Genomic DNA, 20,913 nt, shown 5'->3' with positions numbered 1-20,913 from the left:
ACTTACATGAGTCTCAGTCATGTGTATGGTAAGTTTGGTTAAAAGGTCTCCATGCGTTTTTGAGTGATGGTGGAACATACACACATACATACATACATACAATTTTATATATATAGACTAGCTGATTACCCGGCGTTGCCCGGGTATTTATTGCAATCCTATACAGGAAAAGGAATCAAAGCTATAGCGATTTTCTTGTCTACGGTGTTGTTTCATTTTTTTGCCTTTGATTGCATTCAGCCAATTGCCTTACGTTTTCTCGCAGGCAAGATTACAGGCCAGAAATTTGTCTAAAAAAAGTATGTAAAAATAAAAGCAAAAGGCACATTTTCACTAAGCAATACATACACACATACATACATACGGTACATACAAATATACCACAGCGCTGTAAAAAGATCAGCAGTGGACTCACATGAGTCTGAGTCATATGTCAAGCAATTTTGGTTTAAATGTCTCGATGCGTTTCCTAGTGATGACATATACACATTCATACATACAATAAATTTAGCTCTGACATATAGCACAGTGCAAAACAAAGATGACTGGTGTCTCAGTCATATGTATAGCAAGTTTGCTTGAAATGTCTCTATGCGTTTTCGAGTGATGGTGAAATATACACACATACATACACACATATGGTACATACATACATCCAATTTTATATATATATATAGCTCTGACATATACCATAGTGCTATACAATGAAAAACTGAGCTAGACCCATCAGTCTCTGTACAGAGGAGCTGACATTCTAATTTCCCCACCCCACAGTCACACACTAATATTATACATTTATATACCTCTGACATATACCACAGTGCTGTACAAAGATCACCGCTGCACTCACAAGAGTCTGAGTCATATGTCTAGCAAGTTTGGTTTAAATGTCTCAATGCCTTTCAGAGTGATGGTGAAACATAGCATGTTTGGTTGAAATGTCTCCATGCATTTCCTAGTGATGACATACACACATACATACATACATACATCCAAATATAGCTCTGAGATATAGCACAGCGCTGTACAAAGATGACTGGTGCACTCACATGAGTCTCAGTCATATGTATGGCAAGTTTGGTTGAAATGTCTCCATGCATTTCCTAGTGATGGTGGAACATAGCAAGTTTGATTGAAATGTCTCCATGTGTTTCATCCAAATATAGCTCTGCAATATAGCACAGTGCTGTACAAAGATGACAGGTGCACTCACATGAGTTTCAGTCATATATATGGCAAGTTTGGTTGAAATGTCGCTATGCGTTTTCGAGTGATGGTGGAACATACATACATACCGTATTTTTCGGCATATAAGACGCTCCGGAATATAAGACGCATAAGATTCTGAAAGATTATTCCCCTTCTGATCACTCATGTGCCATTCATACCGGTATTCCCCTTCTGATCACTCATGTGCCATTCAAATTCCCTTTCTGATCACTCTGTGCCTTTCAAATTCCCCTTCTGATCACTCTGTGTCATTCAAAATTACCTTCTGATCACTCTGCTTTTTTTCCACTGTACGGCAGTTAGGACAGGGAACAGCAGGTGGCGCTGTGCCAGCTTCTTTCGCTCTGCTTTACAGACAGGAGAAGACACGATGCTGGGAGAGGAGAGAAAGAGACACGCTGCATGCAGCCAGAGACACACGCAGGATCGGGTATCGGGTGAGTATATTATTTTAATTATTTTTTAACACATTTGTCGTATAGGACGCACTAACTTTCCTCCCCCAGTTTTGGGGAAGAAAAAGTGCGTCTTATACGGGAAAAAATACGGTACATACATACATACACACACATACATACAATTTTATATATATAGATTTGTATTTTTTTATTTGAACTCCTCATCATTAAAACCTGATATAGTCCTTAAGAGCATGCAACATCATGTTTCCCATTCATTGTACTGTATTTTTAAATGAAAGCAAATATCAGTAAACAGATAGGGTTTTTCGGCAAAGAAATTATATTCCACATACATTTTTCAAAAACAAAACTGTGTCAATATTCAATTGGTATTAACATTCAATATTTGGTACCACCTCATACCTGGATGTGTTGTACCTTTTTGACTAGACAAAGATCATCTAGTTAGTGAGAGTCCTTTTTCCCATCAAAAGATTGATTCAACCTAGCAGTATATGCAGAGTATACATGGGGTGCAGTAGTTTTTGCGCAGCCTTGTTACCCGACGCGTTTTGTCCGCCTTGGGATTCCTCAGGGGTGGTGCTACGCTTAATGTTGCTCAATGTATATACTTGGAATTACTCTAGATGTTATAAATAGATATATAGTATTAGTACATCAGTTTGATATTGTAAAATGTCCTACATATATTTATAGCTTCTTTAAAAAAGTAGGAAATGGTATATTTCTAGTCTATAGGGACAAATAGTCCCAGATTATATATGTGATGCATATTATAAAGATCCAAAGAAAACATATATATAGTATGGCTTTTTTCAACTTCATATTGGCAGGTAAGTCTAAAAGCTGTACATGCAAATTATTGTGACGTGTAAACATTTATTGTGCAAAAGCATTTCTATTGTTACTCTGATTGATCATTGCAATCAATGACTGGTTTCTGATAGTGGTAAAATTACGCATGATGGTTAATAACTTTTATCAAATTCAAAGATTATAACAATAATATGCATTATTCATATCCTGTTATGACACAGCAAAAATATTAAACTGTACATACTGAAATTTTTACATACCCATCAAAAGTGTTGTTAAAGTAGGGGTGACCATTTATAGGATCCTAAGTTTGTTTAGTAACGTTGGCTGATTGTATATATTGAATATGTCAAAAACGAGGCAAGAATTACTGTTTCTTCAAAAAAAGGGCATGAAAATGCTCTTAAATCCAAGGAGGGCGGTGAAAAGGATGTTGTCCCAAGCTTTTAAAAGAAATATGGGGTGCCTCCGAATTGAAAAAGACTCTTTCAATGTTGTCTCCTAAAGACAGGACCTATAAAAGGTAAGTGTAGTAAGTCAAAATACTGAAGTAAGCCTTCTGTTGAGATGCCATAGCTTTAGTAAGTAAAATTTGTGTAAAAAGTTTTTTTCCTTCTCTTACCCTTTGGTGTGCTGTACGGAGTAATGGAGACCGCAGCCACAGCCTTTTTTTTACTAACATGATGATAGTACAAAGGCAAGAGAGATTCCCGGAGCCGCCTCTATATAAGGGCGGCGTTCCGAAGTTCCTCCTGTCATGTGCACGCTCCTGGCGTCTTAGACTGTCGGGGCCTATTTAGAGGGGGTGTACTAAGGTAGAGGGACCTCCAAGCTGATGCTGCTTGGGGATGGATACTGCCGTCCTGCATCCTGGCTCATTGCCAGGTTACCGCGCAACTTCAAGCTGCATGGCGATTGGCAAAGTGTGCTCATCCAAATGAATGGGCACACATGGGGACGTGACATGGTGGGATGACATTGTCATACCCATCAGTTTAAAGTGCACCAGTAATGGGTACCGATGCTCCCGCCTCCGCAAGTCAGGATGCAGGTAGGGGATCCCAACCCATTTATGATGAAAGAGTGCATTCCTAGGGGTTTTTTAGGGACAGATTAAAGTTTATATTCTGGAATCACAGTTGTTATACAGATTTCAATAGTAGGTAATTTTGCTGTATGATAGCTTACATTCTTTTGTGAATCATATAAGACCATTATAGCTGACATTTGCAAAAATTTTCAAACAGTGCAAAGGTAAAAATGTTTTTTTGGGATAAATGCAGACAGAAATTTCCTATATAGGGGAGTTCCCAAGAGTAATAAAAAAGGATGATAAATAAAATATCAGAATCAGGTATTTTGCGTGACCTGGCGTATAGTTTCATCTGTTTTTTGTCCTATAATCTCCAGGCCCTGGCGCAGGGCATGGAAATCTTGCTTCAGGTCAGCTGTACCTTTTAATCTATCTTTGTCTAGCTCCCGCTCTAATACGGCTGCAAACCTTGCAATAAGGGAAGCATCCCCTGAGTATTCTGTGGTACTGTGCTGATCCCCTGATTAGGATAGGCTAAAGACTCTCAATAAAAAGTCAGTATCCTGGGAGGAAAAGGGGGAATTCCCCATCCGGTTTTCATGATCAGGGGAGCACATGGCTGGTGCCCTGGAGATAGTTGAGGAGGGGACACTCTTATCTCCATCTCCTTGATCATGACTGTCAATGTGCTCCATAGCTACAGGGAAGAGGAATGGCATAGATGGCGGAGTATACAATGGTTGCAAAGCACGTTGTAGATGAGCATTCAGCAGATGAGGTTGAGGTGGCCGGCATTGCTGCCATCTTGGTGACCACTGGAGCTGCCCGATTGGACCTCTTTAGGGGTTTCTGTAGTTGTTTCCCTCTCATTATTGTGTCCCCTGTGCTGTCTGCCTTTAGTTGCTGTAAGTGAGCTGTGGAGCCCGTTATTGCTGTTGAATGTGACGGGGAAGATCGGAGGAGCACGGAGCTGTCTACAGGAACCTACGCTCGAGCTGCCTGCGCATTCGCTTCCTACTTTGGAACTTTTTAAAGAGAAACTGGCCCTCATGTTCTTTATGGCATGGATGGAGGCCTCTTTGGAATAGAAGGTCAAGGTTCCAAAATGGGATTCTTTTATAGAGACTTAATCCTATACCATGAAATAACAGATAATGCAAACTTTCGATCATACATCATGGTATATCCTAAAAATGTGTCACAGATCAGCATCACAGCTCATCTGGTAGTTGTTGTTCACCAGATATATGTCAGATCAGCAGCAGTTGATTTCCTTACCTTGCTTTTAGCTGCTCTGTCCAGGCTCTGGAGTTAGAGGTGTCCCCGAACCTTTCCAGCTGATTTATCTGCACCTGTTCATTCAGTCCCCGCCCAGCCAGCCTGTTAGCCTCACTAATATATCACTCATTCATATAAGCTGGGTTCAGACTAACACTCCTTGCCTTTGCAATAGGTGCGGTTACCTGAGGCTCCAGATTTTGTCTGTTTCCAAGTGCTGATTCTCTGTTCTGACTTTGGCTTGTTCTGACTTCTATTGTTTGCCGCCTGCCCTGACCCGGTCCTGCTCTGGTTTTCGAGATTGCCTATCGATTTGGTACTACGCTTCAGTTCCATCTGCAGTCAGCTGCTGTCTTCACAGGTGTGTTTGAGGGCCGCAACCTGGGCACTGTCTGCAGCAAAGTCCTTCACTCCTTGCCGGGTGCTCTGGTGAACGCTGGGCAGTTCCTTAGACTCTATATCTCAGCTTATACTTCCGCCAAATATGCAGATTACACAGAGAGTCCACTTCCCCATACTTGTGGCAGATTTGTGACAGAATGATTGCTAATGATCGATCCCCTAGTGATCCAAGAGGCTGGTGATAATTTTACTGTGTAATGTTTTCCATAATATCAATAATAATTATACTGTTTTCTTCTTTTAATTTGTTCTGCTGGGTTAAGTGTAAATACCTGTTTTATGGTAATATGTGAACTCATTTTATGTATTAATGCTACTGTACTATAATTGAATATATCGTTGTTCTAGTACATATCCTTGAATAAAAAATTTTTTACATAGAAAAATGTCACAAGGGACCACTGGGGGGTGGGGGAGGGATTTAATTTTTCTCCTAAAAGTAGTATATTTTAATGATAACACCTATTATAGTAATATTTTTAAGCATGTTTTTTACATTGTTAATAATATGTAAAAATAGTATTCTGGATTGCACAGAATGTTACTAGTACAGACTCAGAGGAGCAATCTTTCAAAGGGGACACCTGTTATGACCATTATGATCTAATTTTCCTGGGGGTGTAGCATGACATATATAGAGATTGGATGTGTCTCTGAGAGCTCAGACCACTGATCTGATTCTTATTTATCTGCCTGCAAATTAGCTTACCCTTTATTTTGTGCTTACCTTTCAAACAAGCCAGTTACCTAACTCCCTTTATCCCTAAATGACCAAGCACAAAGAAGGAAGCTGCAACCACAGCTTGCAAAATGGGGACAGCCACCATACTTCCAGGAACAAACACCTTTTAGTAAACCTGGAAGGCTTTTCTCACTTTCCTGCAAATGAGACAGCGGGCAAATACATTCTATGATTACAATACTGTTAATAAGCTTACTTAAAAATACTGAAGCTCTGAGGAGCGCACATGCACGAGACCAGCTGATGGTAGCTCCGTACCTTTCAGGGACTAAGAGGCATAATACAGGCTAATCTGTCAGCCAATTTCTCTACTTGAGTCCTGGAGGAGGTACCAAATATTCTCGCTGGGGCTTGGCTACCAAAGCTGTTGTATCCCATAGGGTATTGCTAATCAAATTCCCTGCTTCCGCTCTTAACATATTGTATAAAAGAATGTTGGCCTTTATATGGAACTCACGCAGGCCCTGTATACCCCAACAAACTCTATACCTTTATCTTACTATGCCGCAGCACAGCTTGCTCCTCCCACAGCATACCATGTTCAGTCTGGTCCTCCTCACTGGGTCTAAGGAAATTTCCCTGGTCTCAGTGGGGACCCTGATGTGGATCCCCTCCCGTGTTTGCCCCACTATAGCCAACCTGATCCTCAAGCATTCTCTCCAGGTTTTGGACTTGGTGCAGAAAGTGGGAGGTTTGTACCTCTTGTGGCTTGTGGAGTAATCTCCACTTTCCACCATAACTGGCTATCCCCTGTTCCCGCTGGCACAAGAAGATTTGCGTAGGTTTCATTGGTGGGTAGAACAAGATCTCTATAAAATCTTCAATTTCCTGAGTCCACTAGGTAATTTTAATTTAACAGAGTTTCGATCGAAACACTAGGTCCCATCCTCTGAGTCTTTCTAGCTGAAGAGACAGAAAAAGAGGGGTGGGCAAGTTTGAAAAAATGGGTTTTGAGTGCTCTTTTAAATGAGAAGAAAGTAGGAGCAAGCCGAACGGGACGAGGAAGACCATTCCAAATAGTTGGGGCAGCTCTAGAAAAGTCTTGAAGCCATGGGTGTGATGAGGTTATGAGTGAGGAAGTCAGTTGATTCTAAGAAGAAATGGAAGCCAATTAAGAAAATACAAAAAGATGCAGCAGAAGATGAGCTGTGGGAAGGATAGATGAGTCTGGCTGCAGCATTTAAAAAAACACAGCTCAACAAAAAAAAAATTTTTACTTGCCATGGATTTTTTAATAGATTCACTGTATTTCAGGTCTGCTGAATCCAGAAATGACATCAGTTTCATTGAATTGGCTCTAGTTCTTGTGATACAGGAATCGGAATAGACAATTTTACCCACAACAAATGTTAAAACAGCATAATATTATCAATCTTTATTTACACCGATGTTTTGCATTTTATATATTAAATGTAGCATTATTTTCATGAAACTTTCGTTTGCCTTATTCATAGATTTTCTTTTTTTTTTAATACAGAAATAGGAGTTCTTCAAGAAGAAGTTGTTTAAATTACCATAATGTATTTTGCTACATTTGTGGTGAATATTCTCAGCACAAACAGATAAGAAACATTACAGAATTTGTAAAACAAGCATATCTTGTATATTTTGATATTAAACTGGAAGACCAAGATAAGTATTAGGCTCCCCATATGGTATGCAAAACTTGTGTTGTCTTCAGCAGTGGAAAAATGGAAAACTGAAAAGTTTGAAATTTGGTGTACCTATGGTATGGCGAAAGCCCAGAAATCAGCATAATGATTGTTATTTTTGTGCTGTGAATGTAAAAGGTTTTCATCGTTACAAGAAAAACAAGAGGGAGTACCCTAATTTGGAATCAGCAAGATGACCTGTGCTGCATGGTGCTGATGTTCCCATACCAGTGTTCAGAACACTCCCTGATATTCCTGTATCCAACATGGAGGATATACAGGGTTTGGATTGTAATCCAGGAGTTAGCAGTGGAAGTGAATAGGAAGAAAGTGTTTCATCAAACCAGCAGTTCTCCTGAGAAGAGCTCAATGATTTAATACGTGACCTAAGTCTGTCAAAACAAGTATCTGAACTTTTAGCATACAGGCTAAAGGAAAAGAACTGTCTGAGACCAGAAGTTTAAATAACGATTTATTGGACATGAGAGGTGACACTCCTACCATATTTCAGTGAAGATGGAGACTTTGTATACTGTTGTAACATCCCTGGACTACTAGCCCATATGGGAATTCCAGAATACAGAGCAGAATACTAGTAACATTTCATAGACAGTTCCACTTTGAAATCTGTTTTACTGGATAATGACAACTGCTATGCATCAATTACAATTGGTCACTCAAAAAAAATGAAAGAAGAATATAAAAAATATTAAAATGGTCTTACAAAAGCTTTGCTATCATGAACACCAATGTGATTTAAAAATCAAGGTGAACTTCCTACTTGGACAGCAAAGTGGATACACAAAGTACCCATGTTTCATCTGCTTGTGTGATAGTAGAGCAAAGCAGGATCACTGGAAAAAAGTGACATGGACTCTTTAAAACATAAAAAAGGTGCAGCGAACATCATTAATGAGCCAATGGTTGAAAAAAAAAAATCATTCTCATTCCACTACACATAAAGTTGGGATTAATGAAGCAGTTTGTTAGAACTCTAAGGACGGTGATTTTTTCAAATACATTTGTAGATTCTTCCCTGGATTGAGTACTGAAAAATGAAAAGCAGGAATCTTTGATGGACCCGATTCAGAAACTGATAAATAATTCAAATTTCACAAGGTACATGACTGATACTGAAGCTTCTGCATGGCACAGGTATGTCATGGTTGTCAAAAACCTCTTGGGTAACCATAAAGCACAACATATATGAAGAACTAGTACAAAACTTGTTCCTAAACTTTAAAAGTTTGGGTGCTACTATGAGCAAAAAAGTACACTATCTCCATAGCCATGTGCAAAAAATTCCAGAAATCCTTGGTGATTTCGGTGAGGAACAAGGGTAGAGGTTCCATCAAGATATAAGGGTGATGAAAGAAGGGTATCAGGGCAGATAGGATAGACGCATGATTGCAGACTAGTGCTGGAGCCTTCAACGTGATTGTCCTGATCATAGTATAAAAGGAAATCATACAGAGTTTTTCAATGACTTCTTTGTGATTAGTTCTGTAAATATACTAAATATAGAATATATTGACATTAAATATTTCAAAAATTAAATTTTATATTTGTAGGCATATCTAGTTTAATTTTGCTTAATTTTTAGTTTCATTAGTTTTCTATGAGGTTATTATTGGGGTCATTATTTCAAAAACTACAGCCAATCTAGCAAAACCAATACCATATATGGAATCTGTGCATCAAACATAACCTAAAATGACTTTAATCTTTGGGCAGGAAAATGTTTGTTAACCTGTGTAATAGATCGTAGAGGAGAGAGTTCGGTTAGTGGAATACTACAGTAGTAAAGACGAGAGATAAGAGCGTGTACAAGGAGCTTGGAGGTCTCTGGGGACAGGTAAGGGTGGATTTTGGAGATGTTGTGCAGGAGAAAGTGACAGGACCTTTATCTGGTGGAAACAGGTGTATCTCTTACCATGGGTAAGATCAATTATATAAAGAACACAGAAAGAAGGGTTTTTTTTTTGGCAACAACATGTATATTTTGTATTAGTGATAACTTCTCATAATACATAACAAAACAGTGATTGGTAACCACTGGAGGCACCACTCCAGATCATTACCATTTTGGCCCCTGTAGGGGCGCTGGACAGTGAACTACTAGCAAAAATATACAACATTATCCAAGTTATATTACATATACTGACAATGGTGTCGCAAACGTAAGTAAGTTACCCAACGCGTTTTGCCTAATTTACGCTTCTTCATCAATGAAAACATAGGGAAGGGAGTAGAAAACCAGTAGAAAGGGAGAAGTTGAATAGTTTGGTTAGGGTGAGGCCAGGGTGGAGGAATAGGCATGGAGTAGATCAAAGGGAATTGGGTCAAGTGGACAGGTAGTAGAGGGAGATGATGAGAGAAGAGAGGAAACTTCATCTAGAGTAACAGGGCTGAGGGATGCCAGTGGTGAGGATGAGATATTGACCCTAAAAGGGGATATCCCCCAGATCCCATGAACTTCTGACCTTGGAAGAATATCCAAGGTTTTATATGGGTGGCCTTACGTACTTTTTGCATCAACGCGGAAGTACATTGGACTTGTTATATTGTTTGTGCACTTTATAAGCCTAACCTTGACAAATAATTGTTTGATAAAATGTATTGTTGGAATGCAAACATTTGTTTGGAATGTATTTTTTTGTTTTGTGAAACTTTAATAAAAATGTATTAGAAAAAAATACTGAAGCTCTATACACATTGCCTGTATATGAAATGTTAGGTCTGAGTCCCTTTCTGATATTGTGTGTGCACAGATTATAGTGCTTATCCCTAAATCAGATAAACACCCTTTCAAAACAGACTCTAATAAACTGATCTCCAATATTCACATTAATACCCTATGATTAATTTAGATTTATTCCTAATAGATGCACAGCTGTCAACATAAGAAGGTATTTCTATACATGCAGTGGTAGTGTCAGCAGAGTGCAGAAAGCTTATTTCCTTGGCTTCTGCTGAGTTAACAAGGTCAAAAATGTATTGTTCCTAGAGAAATTAAAGCTTTCCTGAGAATGCTTTCAACATGGATTCAGGAGCATTGGTTAGGCCAGGGCAGCTGCATACTTATAGCATAGCATATCCAGATCCAAAATCTGCAAACCAACTTTACCCCATTACCAACACTTAACCTAATTTTACTTTCCTGATCCATTTCCAGACCATGTCATCTGAGCCCAGGATCTTAGGGTGGGTTTAAAATGTATTGATAAACTGTGGTGGGTTGAACAGGATGTGGAGTCAAACTCTCACGCATGTAAAGGAAATAGGTCAGGAAATATGGTAAATAGGTCAACGCAATATTATAGTAAGCATTGATGATCAAATTTTATATTATCCAGTTTTTATTACCGCCAACATATTAAGCAGCGCTTTACTAAATCCATAGTCATGTCACTAGCTGTCCCTCAAAGGGGCTCACAATCTAATGTCCCTACCATAGTCATATGTTTTTACCACAGTCTAAGGTCAATTTGGGTGGAAGCCAATTAACCTAACTGCATGCTTTTGGAATGTGGGAGGAAACCAGAGTACCCAGAGAAAACCCACGCAAACAAGGGAAGAATCTGCAAACCCCATGAAGATCATGCCCTGGCCGAGATTCGAACCTAGGACTGAGAGCTAACCTCTAAACTACCATGATACCCATAATAATCCAACATATACTTTATTCTGTGGTTTCAGACAATCCTGACACAGCTTTCACAGTTTTAAAGAAAGAGGAACATTTAAGAGAGCCCTGCAAAAATGTGTGTACCCTTTTATACCCCAGATGTCACTGGGGATCTGCCCTGTACACTAGAAGATTAAAGAGGAAGTAAACTGAAAAACACCAAAAACATCCATTTACCTTCAACTCCGCAGCTCAGGTAATTGGTCCGGAGGTGTCTTCCATTGGGTCCCACGTTGTCCCGGCATCCGGCGCCCTGCCATCTTCTCCTCTTCTTCGGGGTTCTTCTTCCTATATCACCCGACCCAGGCGCGAGATTGGCTGATGTAGGTTGGAAAAAAACTTGCCATCAAATTTTTCTCTTTTCACATAAAGGCATCTTCTGCACATGCCTGAGCAGCTCAGACATGCACAGATGGAGCACCAAAGTGCCTCACGGGATGCGTGACGCCTAGGCGAATGAGAATTAAAAAAAAAAAAAGGGAGTTGCACTTAAAAAACAAACAAACAGAATTTTTACCTGTTGTCTACCCTTTTATGTATATAAAATTTGTGAGTTTAGGTATGCTTTAAGCAAACACTTTGCTAGATATACTTCAGTGGCTAAGGCACTGGGGTTTGACAACCCTAAACATGACTAACTGTTTTTTAACAGATTGTTGTTTCTATATGGATAGTCAAACATTAAAGTCCCAATCCCAAAGCTCTCAATGGGCAAATTTCACAATCACAAAAACACCAGCAAAAGCATGCTTAAAACAGGATCTTGAGGGGTCATTAAAAAATGACATATCAATCTTTATTAAAAAAAATAAACAAAATAATTTGAATCAATCTTTACAGTTTATCAATATTACAATGGTAATAAATACATATTTGCTACCAAAATAAGACGTTTCTTAGGCTTTTTACACTACAAGTTTTTGATTAACACCTCAATGTGCTTCACAGTTCACAAGAGGAACTAATATCACCTATAGAAGTACATAAAGAAATAGAGGTAAGTGTAACAAGTATACTATAAACCCCATACAAGAAATGGTAACTCAACATAGATGAAAAGATGGTTATGGTAGCAGAGTGTCATACCATGGCAGTTCTTTCTGTAATAACCTTCTGCCTGAATTGCGAATTTGCATAGTGAGACTTAAATTTCTTAGTTGATTTTAGTTACTTGCAATCAGACAGTTAAGGTTATTTTATTGCAGAAGGGACATTGCCTGTCCCTTCTGCAATAAAAGACCTTCCTGATCCTACATTTTTAATTTTGGGGTTTAGTTCACCATCTACTCACACTATTGTGTTTACAGAAACCTGACATGGTTTAGTGATCAGATACCTAAACGACTTGTCATTATCTGTGGATGAGGATGCTGCAGGGTGCTGTTATTTTTCAGAAAAAATGTTATATAAACTCCTAATGTTATATACTCCTTTTGCTCAATTACAGTGGAACTAAACTGAAAACAAAAAAATTACAATTACCTTTAATCCTGCAGGTCCATCGATGGCGCTGGTCCTTCCCATGATCCAGACCTGCGTCGTCCTGGAATTCCTCTTCGTCCCAGCACTGAGGAAGCCCGGACTTCATTCTTCACTTCCTTCTTCTTCCTCGGTTTTCCATACATGTGCAAGATCAGGTGACGTAAAAATGTAGAGTTTAGGTACACTTTAACAGTTCTATATTTTTTCACATAACATTTTTAGTTTATTCAGTTCCATTTTGAGTTTGTATTTTAAACTTAAGTTTTTGTTTAAATACATTAACTTCCCCTTATTGCTTTATTAATGCTGTCCTTTTTTGGTTCAAAAGTTTACCACCCTTAAGTATCTATCGGAAACACAAACATTGTGAATTTGTCGAAATGTCTGTTGTTGTTGTTTTACTTTTTTATGGATTAAAGCAGCCGACACGACACTACGCAATACTTCGTCTCCTGTAGACCAACCAAAATAGGCGTGAAAGGGCGGAAGAAGACATCCATCTTGCCTCGCAAGATGATTGGCTGATTCTGTCCTTACTCAGCCTGTCCCCAACCAATAGTCGACGTGAAGGACTGACTTCGAAAAAGCCGTTAGCAAGCTTCGCGGGTGCTTTGAATTTTTGTTTTCAGTGTTAACATCTGGCTTCAAATTTTGCGGGCTGTTGGCTGGACGGTGTGTGAAGAGCCATGGAGGTGCCGTCCGTACAGGATTTGGACGGTTTAAAATATTCGGAGCTGCAAAAGCTGGCTAAGCAAGCTGGACTTAAAGCTAATTTGAAGGTGAGGGGAAAGTATGGTGAATATATAGGAGCGCGTTGGCTCCAATACAGTTCTGAACGTTCTTTTCTGTCAGACATTTTCATGGCGTTCAGGGGATGAAGGACTGCCATGATAGTATTAATGTACGAGCGTTGACAATGACAGCCACTGTCATTGTCAACGCTCGTACATTAATGCTATCATACAACGCCCGTCTGCAGTGTTGTATGATAGCGCCTCCAATATTAGTCAATGTTGTGTGTGTTTTATTCACACAATGTATTTTTACGTTGTTTATTTATTGTAAAATGACAATAAACATGATGATCTTTGTCATAGGGTAGGTCTTTTGGGAAGAATTGAGTATAGCTTCAATTACACATCCTGCATAAAGAAACGTCATGCTGTTCTTGAGCTTTTCCATTAGCTTCATTTACGGTGATCAACAACCCACAATCATTATTTACTTTATTGAAAATTGCTTAAAATGATGCCACATTAGATAGGTATGTTTAAAATGATACCAGTTTTGATCATTTGGTCATTGGAGAAATGGTGAGACGTTTGAGATTGCGTTGGATTCTCTTTCACCCCATCACTTTAATTCAGTGGGTTGAATAAAAAAATTGCATAAAAATGTGAGGAACTAAAGCCATTTTCCAACACAATCCCTTCATTTCGGGGCTTAAAACTATTTGGACAAATAAAAAAATGGAAAATAAAATGTTCATTTCTAATACTTGGTTGAAAACCCTTTGCTGGCTATGACAACCTGTAGTCTTGAACTCATGGACATCATCAGATACTGGGTTTCCTCCTTTTTAGTGCTCTGCCAGGCCTTTACTTCAGCATCTTTCAGTCGCTGTTTGTTTGTGGGCCTTTCTTTCCTAAGTTTAGTCTTCAACAAGTGAAATGCTTGCTCAATTGGGTTCAGATCAGGTTACTGACCTGGCCATTCGAGAATATTGCACTTCTTTGATTTAATAAACTCCTGGAATGCTTTGGCTGTATGTTTTGGGTCATTGTCCATCTGTATTATGAAACGCCTCTTAATCAATTTGACTGCATTTAGCTGGATTTGAGCAGACTGTGTCACATCATGGATAAACACTATTGTCCCAGGGCCACTGGCAGCCATGCACGCCCAAGCCATCACACTGCCTCTGCCATGGTTTACAGATGATGTGGTATGCTTTGGATCATGAGCTGTTCCACGCTTTCTCCATACTTTTCTCTTGCCATCATTCTGGTAAAGATTGATCTTGGTTTCATCAGTCCAAGGAATGTTTTTCCAGAACTGTGCTGGCTTTTTTTAGATGTGTTTGAGCAAAGTCCAATCTAGCCTTTCTATTCTTGAGGCTTATGAGTGGCTTGCACCTTGCAGGGCACCCTCTGTATTTACTTTCATGCAGTCTTCTCTTTATGGTAGACTTGGATAGCGATACGCCTGCTTCCTGGAGAGTGTTGTTCACTTGGTTGGCTGTTGTGAAGGAGTTTCTCTTCAGCATTGAAATGATTCTGCGATCATCCACCACTGTTGTCTTCCGTGGACGTCCAGGTCTTTTGGCATTGCTGAGTTCACCAGTGCTTTGTTTCTTTCTCATGATGTACCAAACTGTAGATTTTGCCACACCTAATACTGTAGCAATTTCTGGGATGGGTTTTTCTGCAGCCTTAGGATGGCTTGTTTCACCTGCATGGAGAGCTCGTTTGACCGCATGTTGTCTGTTCACAGCAAAATCTTCCACATACAAGCACACCCCCCCTCCCCTCAAATCAAGGCCAAGCCTTTTATCTGCTTAATTGATAATGACATAACAAAGGAATAGCCCACACCAGCCCATGAAATAGCCTTTGAGTCAATTGTCCAATTACTTTTAAGCCCCTGAAATGAAGTGACTGTAAAATAAGGCTTTAGTTCCTTTTTTTATGCAATCTTTTTGTTTAACCCACTAAATGAAAGCTAAAAGTTTTCAGTTCAACTGCACCTGAGTTGTTTCATTTAAAATTAATTGTGGTAATGTACAGAACCCAAATTAAAAAGAAGTTGTCTCTGTCCAAATATTTATGGACCTAACTGTATGTACTGCTGTGCCCTCTTCCGTGCAGCTCCTAAACCACAGATTAGAGCCTTGGTTCATACAATGTTTGAGGCGAGAGGGAACCATATACCAACACACCATAACCTTATAAGCTGATTTCAATGATGTCACTTTCCTGGAAAACCCCATCAGCCTTGACCAAGTGCGGAACCCCTCCTCAGTATTCTTCGAGCCACCCAAACCTCTCCCCCATTGGGAAACATTTATGTGCATATGGGTCAGATATAATAACAAGGTCTAAATATACCGGTAGGATTGAAATCAGTTTCTTAGTTGAAGGGGTAGCTGTGATAGCTGGAGCGGGAGAGTTATTTTTAAGTAACGATTTTTAAGTAAGGATCCCGGGAGCATCCTGGGAAACTCCAATGTTCAAACCATTAACCCCCCCTAGCATTCTAATTAAGTCAGTTTTTTGATGCAAAAAGTGATCCTAATTTTTTTGCATAGAACTTTTTGTTTATATTGTGGGCCTGTAATTCTTAGGATTAACACATAAATATAAATAATAATTTTAAAAAATAATAAAATAGACAACAACAATGTAATTTAAAATAAAATTCAAAAAAAGGTACTTTTATTTTTATTTTATGTTGTATAGTGTTTTTTTTACTGTAAAAACTATTTAAAAGCATATTACATTGTAATCTGCTTTTAAATTTCCCACCCGGCAATACCCCCCGAATACATCACCACTCACATCACCCGGAAGATGTTACATCCTCCCGGGTGATGCGAGGGGGGATGTGCCACCCTGCCTCACCACGACGCTGCTGCTCTGCATCGCCAGGGAGATGCAAAGCACAATGCAGACCTTCAATGCAGTGCCAGCTGGCATCACCCCCAGAATTTACTATTGCTGCTCGCATCTGCAGTTAGATATGAAGCACAATGCAGAAGTCCTGCCCCTTAAAGTTCCATGTAGGAACCAGTTAGTTTGAGTCCCAGGTATTCCATATGATATTTTGCCCATTTAAATTAAGGTAAAGAATGCCCATTTGCCCATTTAAATTGAGGTAAAGAATTATTTAATGCCACCGATTTTTCTTAATTGATTATCAGACCCGACGCTTTTGCAAACGTACTGAGTATAGCCTCCAGTTTGGGAAGTGATACCAAAGGTTGAGTAATGGTGAGTAAAATATCATCTGCGAATAGACTCAATTTATATTTATGATTCCCAGAGTTATGCTATGAATATCCTGATTGGATCTGATTGGACTCTTGCCCGGTCCCTCTACAAATTGGAAACCTAGATGAATAGAATGACATGTAGCGTATTCTGGCAGTTGGGGTGGAGTACAGAACAGACATCTATGACATAAATAAATCCTGAAAACCCCACCTGGAGAGTAAAACAAATAATTCCAAGAAATGGAATCAAATGCCTTATGGACGTCTAGGCCTAACAACATACTAGGTATGCGTTGAGAACTTGAAAATTGAGGCAAACTGATAGCCTTTCTACTATTATTAGTAAATTTCATTTTTTATATTAAAGATCAGTATCAAATGTGGGAGTTACCTAGGGTGCTCTATATGCAATTACCATTCTTCCAAGGAATGTCAACACCACTAGATTGCCATTCACCTAATAATTTTGACATTCACATGCCTATTTTAAAGAGCCAACTCACTGCTTGCATTTGGTCTGAGAACCCCCCAAAAGGGGTGATAAGGGAAGGTATTGGGATGTTCTCTGGAAACTTCTGAGCTGGGATTGCCTGGTATCCCGATCAACAAACAGATTTGTAGCAATCAGGCAGGTAAGAGTAACTATTGCAAAAGGTACTACTTTGGTTCCAGGTATGTAGTGAAAACAGAATGCCCCCGATTCATCAATAAAATCCGCGCTCACTGGAAGCGCGAAAGTACGCGCGGCCATCGATCGCGGATTAACGCGGTCCGGACTCGAGTGTGCGCGTACACTCGCCTCACTGCCAGCCGGATTCCAGCCTTCACAATAGGGAGCGCGAATCTGGCCGGAGATGCGCGGCTCCAGCCGCGAGCTTTTTCAGTTGCTGAATAGCGCGATCGCGTACGATTTCGGATCGCGAATACGAATGCGCGACCGATAATCCGATTCTGCTTGATGAATCAGGGGCAATGTGTTGTGTTTATATATTGATTATGGGGTTTAGGAGGGCAAGTGAAAGCAAAATAAGCAAATTAAACTGAACCTTTAACATGTATGTATATCTGAAACCTTTATGTTCTAACAACATGTTGGGGATTCTCTTGGATTGGACTATATTATTATTATTGTTATTATTAATAATAATAATAATATTAAAAATAATACAGGATTTATATAGCACCAACATATTACGCAGTGCTGTACATTAAATAGGGTATATGAAGTAAACTGATAAGTTTGCTGGTACTGTCTAGGGCCTGTCTTTCGGTGACAAACCCCACCCTGGTCTTTATGGATTAGTGATGACAAAAATGTCTAGACACTGTCTAGTCTAGACACCAAAATTTTTGTTAATTTATATATTATACATGTAACGAAATAGGCCTATATTTGTGAGGGTCTAAATCAGGGGTGTCAAACTCAAATGCACAGTGGGCCAAAATTTAGACAAAGTTGCGGGCCAAACTTGAAACTGAAATAGCACTGCTACTACAATTCCCTACGTCAAGAAAACAGTCCAATGCAGGGCCTAATGTTATGAGTGGCTGCGTCTATAAAACAGTCCAATGTGGGGCCAGGCAGAGAGGCCGCTGGTCCATAGACGCAAGTGATGCCAGGAATTGTAGTAGCGGCGCTATTTCAATGCAGCGGCGGTACAGCTGGAATTCATATTAAGAATTCTTTTTGGGGGCCAATAAAAGGACGTTGTGGGCCAGATTTTGACACCCGTGGTCTAAATCATCTTTACCCAGATTAGGTAACATAAATATCGTGTGCTAGGAGAGATGAATACGGATTTTGTGGGTGTTCTTTTAAATATTGGAGAAATTTGCAAGATGGGGTGCCAACTGATCTTGAAATTGTTTGTAATAGGGGGCCGAATAACCATCAGGTCCCAGGATTTCAATGATTTAATGGCCCCCTTAAGTTCTGCTATAGTAATATTTTCCCCAATTTTTCCACCCAATTCCCCAGACAATGTGGATAAATTTAAATTAGCAAGAAGATCATCTGCCTGTGATGGTTGAAAATCCTAGGGAGATTCCTTCCAAAATTCCAAATGTTTCTTGGTTCCCTTATTGAGCTAACAATGTTCCCTCTGCTGCTCTGAAATCCCAAGTAGTGTTTTGAGCCCTGGCTGAGTTTTCTCTATAATGAACTGCATCCCCCTTTCCTTTTCTCCAGAGCATTAGATCCCATGTGTATAGGATAACTTGAGTACTTGCTGTACATGACTAGTATTGAACTTTTAATTAAATTAAAATTTAATTTAAAACTTTTTAGTTTTAAAAAAGCTTTTTGACAAGTGTTTGTAATGTAGGATCATTTTTGATTTATGTATTAATTGTCGATTACTTGACTCTTCTTATTTGATTTTAAAGGCTGATCGATTACTCAAAGCTTTAAAAAAGCATTTCCATCCTGATGCCTTGCCAGAGCAGATAAGTGACGTAAGTATATAAACTTTGATTAAAAAGCTGTAGTATACAATATACTAACCTCAAGAGGAAATTTGTCTTTTTAATGTTCAAGGATTTGTTCTTTGCCCCTTACAGAACCAGCAATACACACTTATCTGGTGGTGGGGATGTTCTTCATTGGTATGGACAATAAAAACTGCTCAGGATTTGAAGGAAAGTTAGGTGGCACTAAGTACTGGGAAAACCCTGAGGAAAACTTGTTTGGTTCTGTCAAAGATTTAGGACTGCTATGAAGGTTTACATTGTGACAGGACAATAACCCTGAACATACTGATAAAGCTACAGTAAAGTGGTTACTGTACTGTAAAGGGAAAGTTTTAATGTGTTAGCATGACCTAGTCCAGTGATGTCCAACCTTTTTTTCATCTGGGGGCTGCTGTTGACATTGAGATAAAACTTGCGGGCCACAACGCAAACAAACATTTAAGATGTATGTTTAAAATTATAATAGCTTTCATTTAAAATGAAATTGGATTGAAATGTTTCTCGTTACCATAACATACATGCACCAATTACAAGAGATGACAAATTAAAATTTCTGCACTCACCTTTTTATGCTCATTTTAATAATGAAAGATACAAAACTAAAGCTATCATACAGTGCTGGCCGGTCATATATTGCTTCCTGCTCACCATTCCTGTACCAAAAAGCAGAAACTACACCATACAATGCGTCCTGTCAATTATAGGGGGACACTAACTCTTTGTACCCCAAAAGTCGCCAGCTATGTGTGACAAGGTAGTAAGGTATGACAAGTATAGTTTTTCTTATCTTGTAATGGCACCATAGTGATGACATTTTAGGGGGAATTAGCCACAAGACTCTTGCACTTTCAGTTATATTTCCCTTTTCTTTTAGAGTAATTGGGGTTCACAGAGTGTAAGGGGATAGCTTTGTGTGACAGGGTAGCATGATATGATGCTTATAACACTTTAATAGGGAAGGGGGGTGGGCAAAGGGGTTTCCTACTGGCTTCCACATTTCCAGTTGCCAACTTCCTTCTATTCCAGATAAATTGGGATTCACAAAAGGTAAGTGGCCAATTATGTGTAACAGGCAGCTCACGAGCAACTGCAGCTTCTGCAGATTTGACTTCAGGCACCAGTGAGCGTTACTTAGTGTCTTCCCCGAGCCAGGGTTTCATGGCATGAGGAAGGGATAACAGCACCACAACCTTACCGCAAACCTGAACACAGCCTTCAAGTTTTGTGGACTTTAAGGGGGAACCACAGCACACAGACAATTGGCAGTTCCCTAATTTTAATTGTCATGAGAGTGGCCCCCAGGTGGTCCCTAACATGCAAACTCAATTTTGGAACCCCGGTTTTGAAAAAGCCATTCTTAATGTGAAAATATCCCTGATTGTTATTAGAATTGCTTGTTCCTTGCTATCTTCCTGAAAGTGAAGCATCAGTAGACTTACAATTGGCTAAAAACTCTGCTGATGTCACATCAGGGAAGAAATAGGAGCTGACAAGTCTCTCCAAGCCAGACTGGCTGGGTAAAACAAAACTGTTTTCAGCAACAAACTCTTCAAGTTATCAAAATGTTTAGCTAATTGCTTAGTGGCAATTTTAAAGACATTTTGTTGCTAGATCATTTATTTTAACTGTAGTCTTTTAATATGAATACATGTGCATTTACCTTTTTAGACATGCTAGTTACCTAACCCCAAAACTTTTGCTCGGTGCC

General features: G+C 39.3%; 1 protein-coding gene and 1 long non-coding RNA gene across 3 annotated transcripts in view; one reads left to right on the top strand and one right to left on the bottom strand.

Annotated features, from left to right (window-relative positions):
• Positions 1 to 1,363: 1,363 nt before the first annotated feature.
• On the bottom strand, positions 1,364 to 3,295 carry LOC140342358 (uncharacterized). Of its 2 annotated transcripts, XR_011923053.1 has the most exons (4): positions 3,091 to 3,295; positions 2,729 to 2,982; positions 2,055 to 2,274; positions 1,364 to 1,628 (listed from the first exon to the last, which is right to left on the bottom strand). It is a non-coding gene; the product is annotated as an uncharacterized lncRNA (long non-coding RNA). The 2 variants fall into 2 exon arrangements; XR_011923054.1 differs by lacking the exon at positions 2,055 to 2,274.
• A 9,967-nt stretch (positions 3,296 to 13,262) lies between these two features.
• NUSAP1 (nucleolar and spindle associated protein 1) overlaps positions 13,263 to 20,913 on the top strand; it is a 29,847-nt gene continuing 22,196 nt past the window's right edge. Inside the window, exons 1-2 of the mRNA XM_072428763.1 lie at positions 13,263 to 13,524; positions 19,122 to 19,190. Coding sequence (XP_072284864.1) covers positions 13,432 to 13,524; positions 19,122 to 19,190 — 162 coding nt within the window. The 5' untranslated portion in view covers positions 13,263 to 13,431. The remainder of the gene's footprint in view (positions 13,525 to 19,121; positions 19,191 to 20,913) is intronic.

Source organism: Pyxicephalus adspersus, chromosome 12, assembly GCF_032062135.1.
Source record: "Pyxicephalus adspersus chromosome 12, UCB_Pads_2.0, whole genome shotgun sequence".
Taxonomy (NCBI): domain Eukaryota; kingdom Metazoa; phylum Chordata; class Amphibia; order Anura; family Pyxicephalidae; genus Pyxicephalus; species Pyxicephalus adspersus.
This window is presented reverse-complemented; position numbering and strand designations above follow the sequence as displayed.